This window comes from Balaenoptera borealis (genome assembly GCF_965194805.1).
Source record: "Balaenoptera borealis genome assembly, chromosome: 16".
Lineage (NCBI taxonomy): Eukaryota > Metazoa > Chordata > Mammalia > Artiodactyla > Balaenopteridae > Balaenoptera > Balaenoptera borealis.
In genome coordinates, this window is record NC_138872.1 from 24,134,050 (window position 1) to 24,153,366 (window position 19,317).

The 19,317-nt window shown below is 47.7% G+C and overlaps 1 protein-coding gene across 1 annotated transcript; it reads left to right on the forward strand.

The window, feature by feature from the left end:
* The first annotated feature begins 218 nt into the window (after positions 1-218).
* GDF5 (growth differentiation factor 5) lies at positions 219-14,242 on the forward strand. Its single transcript, XM_082359495.1, has 2 exons — positions 219-5,031; positions 7,240-14,242. Exons 1-2 carry the CDS (start codon positions 4,407-4,409, stop codon positions 8,112-8,114), a joined length of 1,500 nt encoding a protein of 499 aa, XP_082215621.1. The 5' UTR covers positions 219-4,406; the 3' UTR covers positions 8,115-14,242.
* The last annotated feature ends 5,075 nt before the right edge of the window (positions 14,243-19,317 follow it).

Here is a 19,317-nt window from a genome sequence, read left to right on the forward strand (position 1 = left end):
GCCTGTGAGATGGATAAGGAAACATGTAAAAAAGTTAAAGGCTCTACACGGTAGAAAGGACTGTAAAGGTTGTTTCCGTGCCAGTGGCTTCCCAAGACTCCCATCTTCTACCTCGAGTTTGACATTAATATTACTGACAGGAGAGGGGGAGGTAGGGGGACATGGGGGGGGGTGGGCAAGGGACTCTCCGTCCCAGTAATTAAACATGTTGGGACTGAAGTGCTGCCAGCGGCAGCATCTGGTTGCAATTACCAGAGGGGACCGAAGTGATTAGTCACCTTTATAGTGAGAGCCAGGCCAGTCCCCTGGGCTCCTCCCTGGAGAGGGCCTTCTAAGCAAGCCCGGAGTCCCCTTCCCCGACTCCCACCCCATTTCTGCAGTTCTCTGGTCCTCAAATAATAGCCCTCCATGTAGACTCCTCCATGTTCCCAAAGTCCCAGCCCACTGGATGAGACCTTGACTAAAAGCCAAGAATACCATAATTGCCCCCACCACTCTTTCACTTTTCGTGTTTCTAGAAGCTAGGTTAGGATTCTTTGGTATAAAATGTGTCAGAGCGGGAATTAGGCTTAAAAAGTAATTTAACCTTTCTGAACTTTAGTTTCTTCATCTGCAAAATCAGGGTACTGAGAGTACCTTCATCATAGGGTTCTTGTGAAGATAAATAAGATAAAAATGCAGTGCGATACAAAGGCCAGAGTCTAGTTTACTCCAGTATATGCTCAATAAATAGCAACTCTTATTATTTGCCAGGTACCAGGCTAATCACTTATTTTTTTTAATGAATTTATTTATTTTATTTATTTATTTTTGGCTGCATGGGGTCTTTGTTGCTGTGTGTAGGCTTTCTCTAGTTGCAGCGAGAGGGGGCTACTTTTCGCTGCAGTGTGTGGGCTTCTCATTGCGGTGGCTTCTCTTGTTGCAGAGCACGGGCTCTGGGTGTGCAAGCTTCAGTAGTTGTAGCATGCGGGGTCAGTAGTTGCAGCGCACGGGCTTAGTTGCTCCGCGGCACGTGGGATCTTCCCGGACCAGGACTCGAACCCGTGTCCCCTGCATTGGCAGGCGGATTCTTAACCACTGTGCCACCAGGGAAGCCCAGGCTAATCACTTTTTATAATTTATTTAATTGAATCCCCACAAACACCCTGTGAGGTAGGTACTGTCATGATTCCTGTTCAGAGTTTCAAAGAGGTTTAGAGGCTTCCAAAGATCATATAATATACTAAACTATATAGCAGAACTAGAACTCAAAACCAGGCCTGTTTGTCTCCAAGAGTCCTTACTCTTTATCAAACCATGTTCAAGGACATCTTGATTGTTTGATTTATTTTTGTTCATTTGTTTGTTTGTTTATTTTGGCCACGCGGCTTGCAGGATTTTAGTTCCCCTGACCAGGGATTGAACCCGGGCCCCTGGCAGTGAGAGCGTGGAGTCCTAACCACTGGACCGCCAGAGAATTCCTGATTTTTTTGATTTATTCATCCCTTCATTTATTCACTCACTCAGGCTTACAAAGTACCTAATTCGTGGCAAGGCGAGAATCTCTCCCTTTCAGGAACTCAGAGTCCAGCAGGGAAGGCACGACATGTCTGCAAGTAACTATACCTTAAAGTAGAAAATGATGGCTTTTGTATATAAGGGCCGGTTAGAGATTCATTCATCCATACGACACACTGAGAACCCGCTATGTGCTGGGCCCTGTGCCCAGCCCTGGGAATAATTGAAAGATAAATATGGTGCCGTCTAGTCATAATCTCATGGGGGAGACAGGTATGTAAATAAATTATTACTGCTATAAGGAATTACGTTATGATTTTTTAAATATGAAAAAAGTACACAGAGTAGAAGAAATGAACTGTGTCTGAGACAGGGGGGCAGAGGCAGAACTGGATAATCTTGGAGCTGCCAAAATGGAAAGGGGCACAGAAAATGTGTGATGGCAAATCAGGAGTGTGTATTTTCTGGTGAATGAGGGAAGGCTTCATGGAGGAGAGGGCACATGAGTTGGCACTTTTCAATGGGCAGCTTTTAGAGAGAGGGAGGGTTGGAACAGAGAGATCCGGGAGGCCTAGAAGCCAGTTATAAGGGAATTATATTAGGACAGACCGTGAGGAGGACTGAGACAGTGAGGCGGTGGGGATGGAGAGGATGAAGGAACCCCAGAGATGACTGCTTAAGTGGACAAGTCAAAAGGGAAGCCAAGTGTTGTGAATCTGGGCAACCGGAGGGATAGTAAGGAATTCAGCTCTTCCTTAAAGCTCCCCCTGAAGAGTGTCTGGTGGTGTATTGATCCTTTGAGATGGGGAGGTGGAGCTCTCCTGGGGTTTCTGACCTAGGAGCACCAGATGAAGCTTGAAATGGCCAAGTTATGCAGCTGTGCTCTGAAGATCAGCAAGGATCTGGACGTATCACCATGAAAAGGCTGGTCGAGCACCTGGACACCCGGCTGTGAGTTTCATCTTCTTTCATTCATCAGATGCTTACTGAGCTTCTACTCTGTGACAGGTTGTGCTGGGAAACCAATCTGGTGAACTTAGAGTACGAACAGATCTCTATCGGGCAGGCTCAAAGAATCTCGGATTAAGAAGGAAGCCTACCTGAGTGCTTCTACTGCTGCTATACCTCTCACAGTGTGACAAGTGTTGTAGCAAAACGTTCAAGAAGGGGTAATTGGCTCTGTCTGGGGATCTGGGAAGGCTTCCTGGAGGAGGTGAAACTTTTTTTTTTCGGCTGCTTTGGGTCTTCGTTGCTGCATGTGGGCTTTCTCAAGTTGCGGCGAGCGGGGCTACTCTTCGTTGCAGTGCGCGGGCTTCTCATTGCGGTGGCTTCTCTTGTTGCAGAGCACGGGCTCTAGGCGCGTGGGCTTCAGTAGTTGTGGCTCGCGGGCTCTAGAGCGCAGGCTCAGTAGCTGTGGCGTACGGACTTAGTTGCTCCGCGGCATGTGGGATCCTCCCGGACCAGGGCTCTAACCCGTGCCCCCTGGATTGGCAGGCGGATTCTTAACCAGGGAAGGAGGAGGTAAATTTTCAGCTGAAGCTCTCAGTATGAGGAGGACTTCCTCCTGTTTTGGGAGTGAAAGGAGGGTATTCCAGGTAAAGAGAACAGTTTTCCCCCATGAGTCCAGCTGGAATTGAGACTTCTTCCAGAACTACCAGAAAAGCACTGTGTGGGAAATCATTTTTCCAGCCTCCTGCAGGGGCCGCTGCTGCCCCAGGCTGGGGCTGCCCCCTCTGGACTCAGCCAGTCCCTCCCAACAAAACTGAGTTTGTCTTTGCTGGGGTGGCAGTGAGGTACACTCTGGACCTGCCTCCATCTAAGGAGTGGGCTCAGGGCGGCAGCGCCCCTAAAGCCTGAGGTAACAATCTGAGTTCAGTCAACGGCATTTGTGGGGAGGGGTGTAGTGGGTACTGATATTTTTCTGTCTCTGGGTCACCACAAGTTTAATAAAATAAAAGAAACTGTGGGTAAATGCTGCCATCTGTACTGCCCACCCCCCAACAAAAAATCAGGTCCCAGACTAGACGCAAAGGTTGCTTTAAAAACACCCCAAGGACTTAACTGAAAACCCACACTCCTCATGCTTCTGGGGCTTAAGATCCTTGAGTTCATTCCTCAGCATCTCTCCTCAGGAAGGTTGGGGTGGGCTGCCCCGTGACGTGGAGGTAAAGACCCGTGAGTCTGCTCCGTGGGACTGAGAGGCAACCCCCCCCAAGCCTAGAAACCCCCCTCGGGGCTGTGTGCCAAGAGCCCCCGTGAGCCATGGCCTCAGAGGGCAGCGGTGATTTTTTTCACATAAATATATCGCACTTAAATGAGTTTAGACAGCATGACATCAGAGAGTAATTAAATTGGTTTGGGTTGGAATTCCGTTTCCAATTCCTGAGTTCAGGTTTGTAAAAGATTTTTCTGAGCACCTGCAGGCGTGTGTGTGTGTGTGTGTGTGTGTGTGTGTGTGTGTGTGTGTGTGTGTAAGTATTTTCACTGGAAAGGATTCAAAACTTAAAAAAAAAAAAAAAAAGAACTGGAGCACACAGGCAGCATTACGCCATTCTTCCTTCTTGGAAAAATCCCTCAGCCTTATACAAGTCTCCTTCAAGCCCTCAGTCAGTTGTGCAGGAGAAAGGGGGCGGTCGGCTTTCTCCTTTCAAGAACGAGTTATTTTCAGCTGCTGACTGGAGACGGTGCACGTCTGGATACGAGAGCATTTCCACTATGGGACTGGATACAAACACACACCCGGCAGACTTCAAGAGCCTCAGACTGAGGAGAAAGCCTTTCCTTCTGCTGCTACTGCTGCTGCCGCTGCTTTTGAGGGTCCACTCTTTTCATGGTTTTTCCTGCCAAACCAGAGGCACCTCCGCTGCTGCCACTGTTCTCTTTGGTGTCATTCAGCGGCTGGCCAGAGGATGAGACTCCCCAAAGTCCTCACTTTCTTGCTTTGGCACCTGGCTTGGCTGGACCTGGAATTCATCTGCACTGTGTTGGGTGCCCCTGACTTGGGCCAGAGACCCCAGGGGGCCAGGCCAGGATTGGCCAAAGCAGAAGCCAAGGAGAGGCCCCCTCTGGCCCAGAACATCTTCAGGCCGGGGGGTCACAGCTACGGTGGGGGGGCCACCAATGCCAGGGCAAAGGGGGGCACCGGGCAGACAGGAGCCCTGACACAGCCCAAGAAGGATGAATCCAAAAAGCTGCCCCCCAGATCGGGTGGCCCTGAACCCAAGCCAGGATACCCTCCCCAGACAAGGCAGGCTGCAACGCGGACTGTGACCCCAAAAGGACACCTTCCTGGGGGTAAGGCACCACCAAAGGCAGGATCTGTCCCCAGCCCCTTCCTGCTGAAGAAGGCCAGGGAGCCTGGGTCCCCTCGAGAGCCCAAGGAGCCATTCCGCCCGCCCCCCATCACGCCCCACGAATACATGCTCTCGCTGTACAGGACGCTGTCCGAGGCTGACAGAAAGGGAGGCAACAGCAGCGTGAAGTTGGAGGCTGGCCTGGCCAACACCATCACCAGCTTTATTGACAAAGGGCAAGGTGAGGGGGCGGGGTGGCAGGGGCACGGCTCAGAGGGAGGGGCATCTGCATGCATGGAGGGGGCTCTCAGAGCCCCGCCACTGCACTGGTGGGAGACGGTGTGTGCATCTGGCCTGGGTGGTGTCTGGGACTTGCCTCATACACTCCAGGTCCCAGGCTGCTGGCATGTCAGAGCTGGAGGGCACCTGGGGATCACCAAGTGCCATTCCTGCAAGGTGCAGAGGGGGTTACTGAAGCCTGGGAAGGAGACAAGACCTGCCTGTTGGTGGCAGAGTTGGGGACCAGACTCTAAGACTCTTGATTACCAGGCCATGCTTTGTGCTTATGTGAATTGGCCAGACTTTCCAGGCTGCAGGGGGTTGCAGGTTTTCTCAGATGGCAGAGAGAGAAATTAATCTCAGATACCCATGGTTCTCCCACTTTGCCTTCGGGCTGGGGGTCAGAGGGGACAGGATAGGTGACGACAGTAAATGAAGCATACTGGAGTTCTGGAACAACCTCTAGATATACGAGGTGGGGCAGGGTGGACAACAGACCTAGGGTCTAACTCACCGTGTGACCTTGGGAAAGCCCCTTCTCCCTTTGGGATCTCAGTTTCCCCATCAGTACAACCCTATGGAGGTTAGATTGGGTGATTTCTGAGAGCCTTTCAAATATGAAAACTTTTTGTCCTGTCCTAAACACACATCATTTTTATCATGAACCCAGGAGATGATCTGCTCCCCTCACTTCTCCCTCTGCCCACCCACATCTCTGTCTTGGCTTTTCCTCTCAACTTGCTGTGTGATCTCAGCAAGTCCCTTCCCCTCTTAGGGCCTCAGTTTCTCCATAAGTGTGAAGAGGGAGGTGGACCTGATTGCTAGAGTTGCTGGCAGCTCATACGTTCTGGTTCTGGGAGTCTTGGGACTTTGGCTGGCAGGGTGGGGGAAGGGTCAGAGAGAGGAAGAGGTTCCTCATTAGAGCTGGCCAGTGGGGGAACGACAGAGGGCGGGGGGAGGCGCAGAGGCAGCAGGTCTGGCTGAGGTTGGGGGAGGTGGCCTGGCTGCCTGCCCAGCCAGAGCAAGCTGTGACCCCTTGGGGAATCATAAAATAAGTCCCTGTGCCCCCCAGCTCTAAGGGAGCTTGGAGGGGGGAGATGGGGAGTTTAAAGGCCTAATTAGTCACCTTCTAGAGCGATATTATGAATGTTTCCCAATGGCAAATTGGTATTTAGGAAGGAGGGCGTGCTGATTCGGACATACTACTGAGCTTCTTATACACACACACACAGCCTTATATTTATACGTACATGCTGAATCACACACACACGTACACACGTGCACACACACCTTACATATATACAAGGAATCTTCTTACATATATACAGACACATATACATACATATCCTTCAAATATTCACACAAGCCCAATCATACGTACATATAATATGTCACTCACATATGCATTACTTTTCATGCTCACATGTGAACCGAATCATACATACACACACACACCAACTGTCATTCACACACACACACATTCACGTACCCAGCAGGGTAAGAAACATACACAACAAAATCATTAGACTGGGAAGCCAGGAAAATTGGATTATAGACCGGCTTTTTTGTTAACTTGCTGTGTGACTTTAGGCAAGTCACTCCCCGTCTCTGTCCCTCATCCGTAAAACAAGAACACTAAGATCTTCTTTAAGGCATGGTATAGTAGAAGCAGCTCAGGATCCGGTGTAAAAAGTTCTAGGCTGGAGTTCCAGCTCTGCTTTTTCCCAGATGGGTGACCATGAGCAAGTTACTAACTTCTCTGAGCCTCAGGTTCCTCCCCTGGAAAAACAGGGGTCATTATAATGCCCGTTCCACCTATCTTACCAAAGAGAAATCATATTGGATAACAGATGGGAGAAGGGCAGGTAGAAGGCAGTTCTAAGGCTGATGGACCTCTGCTGTGCATCTCATTGACACAAACACCCAGAATCACTCAAATCAGCTACAGCCATATCTACAGATCAACAACCCTACTTGGTTGACTGTGTAGGAAGCTCCCTTATTTTGAAAAAGGCTCCCAGTGATTTGGGTCTTGGCCTCTGTCAGAGTGGGGAAGAGCTTAAATAATGTTCTCTCGAGGGAAGAAGAGCTGTGGTCCTTCCCTGAGGCCTTGAGGTGACCAGCTCCCCTGGTGAGGTTGCAGGGAATGACTTATGGGTGTTCTCTCTAGATGACCGAGGTCCTGCGGTCAGGAAGCAGAGGTACGTGTTTGACATTAGCGCCCTGGAGAAGGATGGGCTACTAGGGGCCGAGCTGCGGATCTTGCGGAAGAAGCCCTCGGACACAGCTAAGCCAGTGGCCCCTGGCAGTGGGCGAGCTGCCCAGCTGAAGCTGTCCAGCTGCCCCAGCGGCCGACAGCCGGCAGCCTTGCTGGATGTGCGTTCCGTGCCAGGCCTGGATGGATCTGGCTGGGAGGTGTTTGACATCTGGAAGCTCTTCCGAAACTTTAAGAACTCGGCCCAGCTGTGCCTGGAGCTGGAGGCCTGGGAACGGGGCCGGGCCGTGGACCTCCGTGGCCTGGGCTTTGACCGGGCTTCCCGGCAGGTCCATGAGAAGGCCCTGTTCCTGGTGTTTGGCCGCACCAAGAAGCGGGACCTGTTCTTTAATGAGATTAAGGCCCGCTCTGGCCAAGATGATAAGACCGTGTACGAGTACCTGTTCAGCCAGCGGCGAAAGAGGCGGGCCCCACTGGCCACGCGTCAGGGCAAGCGGCCCAGCAAGAACCCCAAGGCCCGCTGCAGTCGGAAGGCGCTGCATGTCAACTTCAAGGACATGGGCTGGGACGACTGGATTATCGCGCCCCTGGAGTACGAGGCCTTCCACTGTGAGGGGCTATGCGAGTTCCCCCTGCGCTCCCACCTGGAACCCACGAACCATGCAGTCATCCAGACCCTGATGAACTCCATGGACCCCGAGTCCACACCACCCACCTGCTGTGTGCCCACGCGGCTGAGTCCCATCAGCATCCTCTTCATTGACTCCGCCAACAACGTGGTCTATAAGCAGTACGAGGACATGGTCGTGGAGTCTTGTGGCTGCAGGTAGCAGCACTGGCCTCTGTCTTCCTGGGTGGTACATCCCAGGATGCTGGTCACAAGAGCCCCTCCACACACTCCTGGAATCACAGAGGGGTCGGGAAGCTACAGCCAGGAGCATCTACACAGCCTGCGTGAAAGGGGATTTGAACAGCCTTGTTCGCTCTCAGAGTGGGAATTGGGCTGAAGGTCTCTTTCTATCCACAAGTCCCCCTGTCTGAGGATTTCTGCCCTTCTGCTGCTCTGACTGGCAGGGACAGGCCCAGGGAGACAGACTCTGAATGGAACTGAGACCCAGGAGGCCTTGTTTTCCATTGAGACTCAGCCCGCCACCTCTCCTTACCTGGACCTTCTCGACCTCTGGACTCTCCAGGGAGGGCTCTCCTTGGGAGAGGCACAGGTGCCACCTCCTCCTTGAATCACCATTGTGCTTGGTGACTTTCTGCCCCCGGGGCAGATGGATGCTGATTGGGCAGGGGTGGGAAAGAGGGGGAGTGGGTTTGGGCAGGGGTGAGGAGTGTGAGGCTCTTAGACTGTTAGATTAAAATGTACATTGATGAGATAAAAAACAAAACCATGCCTAAAACTGTGGCAGATTTCTTATTTACCCCAGGGGACCCAGTGACCCTTCAAAGAAAGACCGACCCAGAGAGGGGAGGCGGGCTGCCTGAAGCAGAATGGGACAGAGAGCACAGGCTGAGCAGGGCCAGTGCTACCTCTAATCCCATTCCTGGTTTTCTTCCAGAGCTCCATCTATTCCACTGAGGCCTAGCAACAGAGTTAGGTTTCCTTTTTGACATTCCTTAGTCAAGCTTGTTGTCTCCAAAATGGATCCCTTAAATGGGAGGGAAATTGGGGATTTCATTTCCTCTAAAGTCATCCCCACTTCATTCACCAGTGTCTGCTCTGTCCCCTCTCATCCCCATATCATACGCACAGAATCAACTGGTCACCATTTAAAGGGCCCTCCACCTCTCACTGGGGAACGTGGGCTGCCATGATCTCCTCTTCCCCTATTGGGGCATCTCTTTTCTGCCACTGACCACAGTTCCTCACATGATCTTACCTGTGATCTCATCTTACCTGCTACCCTCCAGTTCGGCACACATTCCACCCCTTCACCCCAGCTCTAGAAACAACTGGAGCTCCTCCCCTTTATAGTATACCGTATATAAATACATAATTATACATTATACATTAGTAACCTCCCCACTGACCTTACTGACCTTAGACGGACCAATGTCAGACACATTCCTGCTTGGGGCTTGGCCCAGACTAAATGCCCACTTCCCTTTTCCACTAGAACTTATGGGGAAGAGCGAGGCATGAACTCTTGGGAGGGGAATACAGCCTTCTGGTAGGGAAATTTGGGCACCTGAGTCCTTGTTCCAAGGGCTCAGGACCAGGTTCTGCCTGGCTGAAGAAAGGGAGGACCAGCAGAAGAGAGCCTAGGCCTCAGCTTCCCACCCAGGGGGCCTCAAAATTTCCCCCATTGCTCTACATCTGGGTCTTCGATTCCCAGGGCTCCTAGCCAAAGCTGTTTCAACAGTAAGGATTCTTGCCCAGCTGTGGGCAGATCCTGTGTTTCTTCCCTCTAGGCCTGAAACCTGGGTTGTCAGGACCTGAAGCAAGAGCCCAGGGTGGGGGGCAGCATACCTTCGAGCTACCTCCCTGGCTTGGAGGCCATTCCCTGTCCCTGAGGGGCCAGCCTGAGCCTGGAGCCTAGCCCTCCCTGGCCGAGTTTCGTTGTGTTTGGCTGGGGGCAGGCCCACAAGCTCTGGAAGTAAACAAAGGAGCTGCAAGGCAGACAGAGTTCTGGTGTATGTGAGAGGAGAGTGAGCCTGGAAGGGAGGTGCCCCGGGGAGGCCAAGCAGTGGGCTGTGGACACACGGAGAGCAGTGTAGAAACAGGGTGGCTGGAGACCCAGGGGCAGAGAGGCAGGGGACCAAGGGGTCACAGGTGGGGCGGGCTCCTACACGCACTGATTTCCTGGGCTGTACGTCCCTAGTTTCTTGGAAAGTCTGACAGATTGGAGCTCTCCCTGCCTTATCCCTATCAGAGAGCTTCAAGGACTCTCAGCCACGGTGCTCTTCCTGCTGAGGCCCAGGCATTGAATTGAATGTTGTGGCTCCAGCTTGATATCCTAGGAGCTTCCTCTCCCCCCTCCACCTGTCCTAGAACACTCTTTCGCAAGAGAACCACTCAGACTCTGTACCTGCCCCCATTTCCCACCCAGACTATGGGGAGCCAATCAGATCATTGTGGGTGGGAACAGCCCTTCCATCCTAACCATCTGATCTGTTCAACTGCCTCCTTGGAAAATTATCCCCACCAGGCACCCACCTCCAGTCCCAATCATAACAGGCTGCATACTTGTACAGGGCATTCTCGCGCCAAAGGGTTCAAGGCTTATATCGTTCTTTAGAGTTCACAAACACTCTCTCAGCTGTGATCTCACAGCTCTGCTGGGCTCAAAAGGCAGCCCAGTTTCAAATTTCAAGATTTGTCACTTAGAGTTAGAGGCCTTGGGCAAGTCGCCTAATTCCATGAACCTTGATTTCCTCATTTGTGAAAAAAAAGGGGAGGGGGAAGGGTAAACGATGTACCTATTTCATAAGGCTAACTGTGAGGTTATGAAAGACACTCAGCACAGTAGCTTGCACAGAGGTGGCACTCAACAAATGTTAGCTGTTATCATTATTGTGCCTCAAACAGTCTTGTAAAGCACGCAGGGCAAGGAATATTACCCTCTGCTCCCCTGTTTTTACAGATGAGAAGCTAACAATCCAGAGAGGTAACTGCAGTTCTCCTGCAGGTCTCTGTATTCTTTGTACCACTCTTGCCACTTTTCTGGACCCCCAATTCCACTGACCCCAGTCTTGGCAAGTAGTAGAATTATCTTCCCGGGGCTTGGCGCCCTGGTCTTAAAGTATCTCCTTGGGGACACAGAATATTGTTAGTTCCTAGGGAGAGATAGCTAAGCATAGAGTTTAGGGCAGGGAAAATGGGAGGCCCATAGCAGAGGAAAGAAGTGAGGCCCCCAAAGCTCTGATGCCACCTCTTGGCCTCTTCCACATCCCCGTGTCCCAGGGCCACAAGCTGGAGAATCAGCTTTTCTAGGACTTGGAACACACAACCTTGGGAAGCCTCTGACTTCACAATTAGTTCTTTTGATCGGAATATAATGTGAGGAAGCAGAGTCAAGCAGAATAGTCATATACGCTTAGGAGTCAAGCAGATCTGGGTTCCAGTTCTAGTTCCACCACTTTCCAGCTGAGTGACTTTGAGCAAGTTATTTAACCTCTCTAGTTTCTCTAACTGTAAAAGAGGGATAATAATATCAAATTTAATGGACCTGGGATGCAGGAAAGAGGATATTCATTCATTCCATCCATCTTTGATCCATCTATTCATTTATTTACCAGTAAATATTTATTGAGGGTCTTCTATGGCCCAATACTGTTCCGAATGTTGGGGTGATAATAAAAGCTACAATGTTTATTAAGGGCTTATTATGTACCAGGTACTGTGCTTAGCACTTCACATGAAGTCTCTTATCTTGCAATGATCATGCCTTCAAGTTCCATGCATGAATGAAAGAGAAAATAAAGATCCCAAAGGATGCTAAGATGGTAAGATAATAGACTGAACAAAGGAAATGAAATAAAACAGGGGGGAAAGTCATCAGAATGCATGAAACCAACCATACAAGTACAAGATATGAAGTGTGATTTCACAACTTCAGATGGGAAAGAGATAGTGTTGTAGGTAGCTGTGAACTCAGTAGAATCAACTGAATATAATGTGGGTGCCTAAGTGCAAATACAAGTGTGGGCTTTATTAATAGACATGTACTGTACAAACCCAAAGAAACTGTGGTTCTGCTCTCTTAGCAGGACTTGGGGAGTGTTGGGATGGAGAGAATAAGGGAGAAGCAGAGTCAAGGGTGAATCCTGTGGTTTTTTGCTTGAGCAACTGGGCGGACGGTGTGTCATTCAACAACAATGAAAAGAGAGAACACAGAAGGAGGACAGATTTTGAGAGGAAGATGATGAGGTCAGTTTTGGACACGTCAAGTTTGAAGAACTCTTACAAGATTAGCTTTAACTAAGAAAAACGGCAATTCTTCCATTGAAATGATATAAAGAAGAAAGGATACATGCACGCTATACAAGCAGGTTTGTTAGTTTGGTGGTGGGAAGTTGAGTTTCCTTCTGATGGCTTCTAATTTCTTCTTCTCTGTGAAGCAGGAGGTGAGGCTATCTGTTCAGAGACAGTAAGAAGGGGTCAGAGTCAAGGAACGTGGAACAGGTTCCTGTTATGGGTTGAATTGTGTCCCTCAAAAAAATATGTTAAAGTCCAACCCCCCTGCCCCTAACCTATGAATATAACCTTATCTGGAAAAAGGATCTTCACAGATGTAATCAAGTTAAGATAAGGTCATCAGGGTGGGCTCTAATCCAGTATGAGTGGAGTCCTTATAAGATGAGAAGAGACACAGAGATAGGCACAAAAGGAGAAGTACATGTGATGACAGAGGCAGAGGTTGGAGTTAAAAAAACCAAGAAACAGCAAGGATTCCTGGCAAAGACCAGAAGCTAGGAAGAGACAAGGAAAGATCCTCCTCCCCTAGAGCCTTCAGATAGAGCGTGATCCTTGTCAACACCTTGATTTTGGACTTATCTCCAGAACTGTGAGACAATACATTTCGATTGTTTTACGCCACCTGGCTTATTTTTTGTTGTTGTTGTTGTTATGGAAGTCTTAGGAATCTAATACAGTTATAAACAGTAGTTTTGGAGAAGGGGGGCAGAGTTGAGCGTAATAAAGGTTGGTATCCATATTTGATGGTACCAATATGTTCCTTGCATTATTTTCTCCGATAGTACTCAATAACCTAGATGCAGGCATGGTGTCTCTCCAGGTGGGGGGCCGGGATAGAAAGACATTTGAGCAAGGGAGTTATATTGCAAGAGATAAGCAATTAAAGTGACAGACTGTATGATCTGAGCTAGATAGAAGGAGAGAGATGAGAGGGTTGACAGACTACTGTGTAAAGAGAAGAGATAAAAAGCCTGGAGGTCTCAATGGGGTAGAAATGACAAGTGTACTAGGAATGAATGGACACTTAAAGAGTAGGATGTTGAGGGAACTCTCTGGCTGTCCAGTGGTTAGGGCTCCATGCTTCCACTGCACGGGGCACAGGTTCGATCCCTGGTCGGGGAACTAAGATCCTGCAAGCCGCATGGTGTGGCCAAAAAAAAAAAAAAAAAAAAAAAAAAAAAGGACGGTGAGAACCCAGAATGGCATAAATTAAAGTAATTAAAACAATTCTGGTGATGAGGTTCAGGAACTGGCCATGGGAATGGGCGGCTGGACTCTTCATAGAAATGGAATCATACTCATATAGTATGTAGCCTTTTGCGATTGACTTCTTTCGTTTAGCATAATGTTTTCAAGGGTCAGACATACTGTAGTGTATCAGTAGTTCATTCCTTGTTATTGCTGAGAAATAATCTATTTTCTGGATATATCACATTTTATTTATCCATTTCATCAGTTGAAGGATATTTAGGTTGTTTTTGGCTATTATGAATAATGTTGTGATGAACAACCATATACAAATTTTTGTGTGGGCATATGTTTTAATTTCTCTTAAATATATACCTAGGAATGGAATCACTGGGCCATATGGTAACTCTATGTTTATCATTTTTAGGAACAACCGACTGTTTTCCAAACATCATACATACATCAATGTATGAGGGATCCAGTTTTTCCACATCCTTGTCAGCACTTTGTATTGCATGTCTGCTTGATTATAGCCATCTAGTGGGCATGTGAAGTGGTATCTCATTGTGTGTATGTGTGTGTGTGTGTGTGTTTCCCTAATGACTAATAATGTTGATCATCTTTTCATTAGCTTCTTGACCATTTGTACATCTTCTTTGGAGAGATGTCTATTCAAATCCTTTGCCCATTTTTGACTGGGTGTTTATTTTTTTATTACTGAGTTGTAGACTTCTTTGGATATTCTGGATACAAGTCCCTTATCAGATATGTGATTTACAAATATTTTCTCCCATTCTATACCTTTTCACTTTCTTGATGGTATCTTTTGCAACATAAAAGTTTAAATTTTTATGTAGTCCAATTTATCTGTTTTTTTCTTTTGTTATTTGTACTTTGGATGTTTTATCTAAGAAGGCTTTGCCTGAAACAAGGTCACAAAGATTTACTCTTATGTTTTCTTCTAAAAGCTTTATAGTTTAGCTCTTATATTTGGATCTATGATCCATTTTGAGTTAATTGTCCATATGGTGTGAAATAGGAGTCCAATTTCATTCTTTTGCATTGTCTTTTAAAATTTTTGTGAATATGTACTATACCTCCACAACTGTAATATGCATGAGGGCAGGGACCAAGTTCTACTTCTTTGTATTTTCCATAAAACCAATGAGTAAATTTTTTTTTTCAGAATAAGGTTTTGAGAATGATATGGATATTTTTCTTTCAATTTTACTTTATTTTATTATTATTATTTTTTCAGCCACACTGTGCTGCTTGCAAGATCTTAGTTCACTGACCAGGGATCAAACCCGGGCCCCTGGCAGTGGAAGCTCAGAGCCCTAACCATTAGACTACCAGGGAATTCCCTTTTCTTTCAATTTTAAAGGTAATTATATAGATACGGTACAAACTCCAAACAGCGCAAAAGGATATATAGTGAAAAAAATATGTCTCCTTTCCAGACTTAAACTCCTAGTCTCCCAGCCCTCTTCTTCAGAATCAACCGCCATAACCACTATTACCAGTTTCTTGTGTTTCCTTCTAGTGATTTTCTACAGCTACAGTAGCACATACTTAGAATAGGATCCAAAGTCTTTACCATGGCCAACAAGCTCCCCCATGATCTGGCCTCTAGGGCCACCTTGTCAACCTCATCTCTTACCATACTCTTCCTTATTCATTTGGCTCCAGGCCATGATAACCTCCTTTCTCTTCCTTGGAAATCACCAAGCATTCTCTCATGTTGGGACCTTTGCACTTGTGTTCTCTCTGCCCAGCATGCTCTTTTCCAAGATATTTACATGGGTCACTCTCTCATTTCATTCACATTTCTTTTTTTTTTTTTTTAAAGTATACACATATTCAAGGTAAATTTTTTGGTTGCAGTTTTTTTTTTTTGTTTGGTTTTTAAATAATTCTTTATTTTTATTTATTTATTTTTGGCTGTGTTGGGTCTTTGTTTCTGTGCGAGGGCTTTCTCCAGTTGCGGCAAGCAGGGGCCACTCTTCATCGCGTTGCGCGGGCCTCTCACTATCGTGGCCTCTCTTGTTGCAGAGCACAGGCTCCAGACGCGCAGGCTCAGTAGTTGTGGCTCACGGGCCTAGTTGCTCCGCGGCATGTGGGATCTTCCCAGACCAGGGCTTGAACCCGTGTTCCCTGCATTGGCAGGCAGATTCTCAACCACTGTGCCACCAGGGAAGCCCCCACATTTCTTTTTTTTTTTTTTTTTTTTTGGCTGTGCCACACGGCTTGCAGGATCTTAGTTCCCCAACCAGGGATTGAACCCAGACCCCTGGCAGTGAAAGCACCGAGTCCTAACCACTGGACTGCCAGGGAATGCCCTTGAACCTTTTTCTTGACAATATCATCACCTTCTCTGCACTGATGACATCTATTCCACGGCCTGGAAAAACAATCCTTTACTGACTCCAACTATCAACTCTCTCCTCTGCTAATCCCAAGCTAGCTAATGATTTTGAAGAAAAATCACACAGAGATAGATTGATGCCATTAAAATTTTTGCTCTTAAGTGTATAAGAATATTCATGGAAACATTGGTCATAAGAACAACAACAAAAAGAAACAAACTGTATGCCATATATATCATATGATAAAACAGCTGTTAAAAGGAAATGAACTGGATCTATATAGAACAACATATATAGAATTTTAAAAAGAAACTAGTAAAAAGAAGGAAGCAGCAAAATAAAACAAAACTATGCTGTCAATTAAGTTAAAAAAAAAAAGGAAAAAAAAGAAAACCCACACCAACCAGAAAGACATATTTTCTAAGGGAAAATGTATATGTATGTGAAAGCATTAAAAAAGATCTGAAAGGAAATTCAATTTTAGAGAGGGTGGAAGGTTGGGATTCAAGGTGATGGTAAAAAGGGACTTTAACTTTATCTGTAACATGCTAATTTTTAGAAAATACAGTGTAATCATAAATCACTTTTTAATTTAAAATTAATTAATAAATTAAAATTTATAAAGTGGAGAGTTACCAGCTTCAACTAGATTCTCCATATTTCACTGGCCCCTTTTTCTTTCATTCTCTGTTAAACTTTAAACTTTCTCCTTCTTCTAAACTATAATCTCATACCATCTGCCTTCCCCTGAGTAGAAAAACTTTCCTGCCAAGTTAACAGAGAAAATAGAAGCCATCAGAAAGGAAATTAAATATCAATCTTTTCAATCTTTTCTCTTGTTCCCAACATCTTAGTTCATCATCTCTTGTGTGAATTATTTACTTGGTCTTAAATTTGCACAGTTTTTGTATCACATTTGCTTCTTGAATCTGATTAACAAGAATATTGCTCTTACCTCCCCTTTTTTTTTATAGATAGGTAGTTTTTTTTTTTTTTTTTTTTTTAAATTTATTTATGGCTGTGTTGGGTCTTCGTTTCTGTGCAAGGGCTTTCTCTAGTTGCGGCAAGTGGGGGCCACTCTTCATCGCGGTGCGCTGGCCTCCCACTATCGCGGCCTCTCTTGTTGCGGAGCACAGGCTCCAGACGCGCAGGCTCAGTAATTGTGGCTCACGGGCCCAGTTGCACCGCAGCATGTGGGATCTTCCCAGACCAGGGCTCGAACCTGTGTCCCCTGCATTGGCAGGCAGATTCCCAACCACTGCGCCACCAGGGAAGCCCCAGATAAGTAGTTTTTTAAAAAAAAAAAATAAATAAATTTAGTTATTTATTTTTGGCTGCATTTTTTAGAAAAAATTAATTAATTAATTTATTTTTGGCTGTGTTGGGTCTTCGTTTCTGTCCGAGGGCTTTCTCTACTTGTGGCAAGCGGAGGCCACTCTTCATCACGGTGCGCGGGCCTCTCACTATCGCGGCCTCTGTTGTTGCGGAGCACAGGCTCCAGATGCGCACGCTCAGTAGTTGTGGCATGTGGGCTCAGTTGTTGTGGCTCACGGGCTCAGTAGTTGTGGCTCACGGGCTCAGTGGTTGTGGCTCACAGGCTCCAGAACGCAGGCTCAGTAGTTGCACACAGGCTTAGTTGCTCCACGGCAGGTGGGATCTTCCCAGACCAGGGCTCGAACCCGTGTCCCCTGCATTGGCAGGCAGATTCTCAACCACTGCGCCACCAGGGAAGCCCTGTATTGGGTTTTCATTGCTGCCTGTGGGCTTTCTCCAGTTGCGGTGAGCGGGAGCTACTCTTCGTTGTGGTGCGCGGGCTTCTTGTTGAGGTGGCTTCTCTTGTTGCGGAGCACGGGCTCTAGGCGCATGGGCTTCATTCAGTAGTTGCGGCACGCAGGCTCAGTAGTTGTGGCTTGCGGGCTCTAGAGCACAGGCTCAGTAGCTGTAGGAAGGGCAGTGCCCCCCCCCCTTTTTAAAAATAAATTTATTTATTTATTTATTTTTGGCGGCATTGGGTCTTTGTTGCTGTGTGTGGGCTTTCTCTAGTTGTGGCGAGCGGGGACTACTCTTCATTGTGGTGAGCGGGCTTCTCATTGCAGTGGCTTCTCTTGTTGCAGAGCACGGTCTCTAGGCACGCAGGCTTCCGTAGTTGTGGCTCACGAGCTCTAGAGCACAGGCTCAGTAGTTGTGGCGCACGGGCTTAGTTGCTCCACGGCATGTGGGATCTTCCCGGACTAGGGATCGAACCCGTGTGCCCTGCATTGGCAGGCGGATTCTTAACTACTGCGCCACCAGGGAAGCCGGGAAATCTCCCTTTTTAATATGTGATGCCACTTGTCCTAACTTATGTGTGGGAGCGCTACACCACAGTTTTCTATACCAAACACATAAGCTGTCCACTTGCGTGCAAAGCATCTAAAGGGTAGTTTCTAAAGGGTAGTTTCCTTCCCATGTTATTATTATTATTATTTTTAATTTGGTTGCGCTGGGTCTTAGTTGCTGCAGGCGGGCTCCTTAGTTGTGGCATGTGAACTCTTAGTTGCGGCATGTATGTGGGATCTAGTTCCCTGACCAGGGATTGAACCAGGGCCCCCTGCATTGGGAGGGCAGGGTCCTATCCACTGTGCCACCAGGGAAGTCCCCGCATGTTATTCTCTAGTTTAGCTCTTTGTTGTTCCCTTTATAGCACTTACCACAATTTTTAACTATTTTATTTTTTTCATCGGCTTACTAGACTTTTGTGACACAGCACCTCCAGCCTCTCCCTCCCACCCCCAGGTCTATGAGCTCCAGGAAGCCAGTATCCACACCTGTCTTGTGTCCAGCACATAGTGACCATTCAGTGGGTCTATGTTGACTGAATGAAAGGGAAGGGAGTCCTTCAGCACCCTGCCCTTCTGCTCCCAGTCACCCAGGAGCACTGACACCTTCTCTCCTCTACTGTTCTTGGGATACAATGAATGCAAGAGGTCTTCTAGCCAAGGCCATTCTCTCCCAACCTCCTGTGGAAACTCTTTGCGTCTTTGATTCTTTCTTCTCTATCTTCATCTTTATAATAATTTCCTATCAATACTCAAAGATGCTCCCAGTCACAACCAACCAACCAGAAACCCCTAAAGTTCCTTCTTCAGGTCTCAGGTCAGCATGTGACCACCCTCTTCCCCTGAATTTCAGGACTCAGCCATGCCCTGTGTTCCTCCTCCTACTCTTTCTCAGGCTCGTTTTAGAGAGTCCTTTTTTTTTTTTTTTTCCAGTTATTGCCTGGGTTTGGTCTTCATTGCTGCGCACGGGCTTTCTCTAGTTGCGGGCGAGCAGGGGCTGCTCTTCATTGTGGTGCATGGGCTTTGCATTGCAGTGGCTTCTCTTGTTGCGGAGCACGGGCTCTAGGTGCGTGGGGTCAGTAGTTATGGCTCGCAGGCTCAGTAGTTGTGGCGCACGGGCTTAGTTGCTCCGCGGCATATGGGATCTTCCAGGACCAGGGCTCGAACTTTCGTCCCCTGCATTGGCAGGCGGGTTCTTAACCACTGCACCACCAGGGAAGTCCCTTAGGGAGTCCTG

Bases quoted from the DNA above. Each gene is read 5' to 3' on its own strand.
- GDF5 (XM_082359495.1), top strand. From the start codon at position 4,407: ATGAGACTCCCCAAAGTCCTCACTTTCTTGCTTTGGCACCTGGCTTGG. The intron at 5,032-7,239 runs GTGAGGGGGCGG...TGTTCTCTCTAG, and splicing joins CTTTATTGACAAAGGGCAAG to ATGACCGAGGTCCTGCGGTC.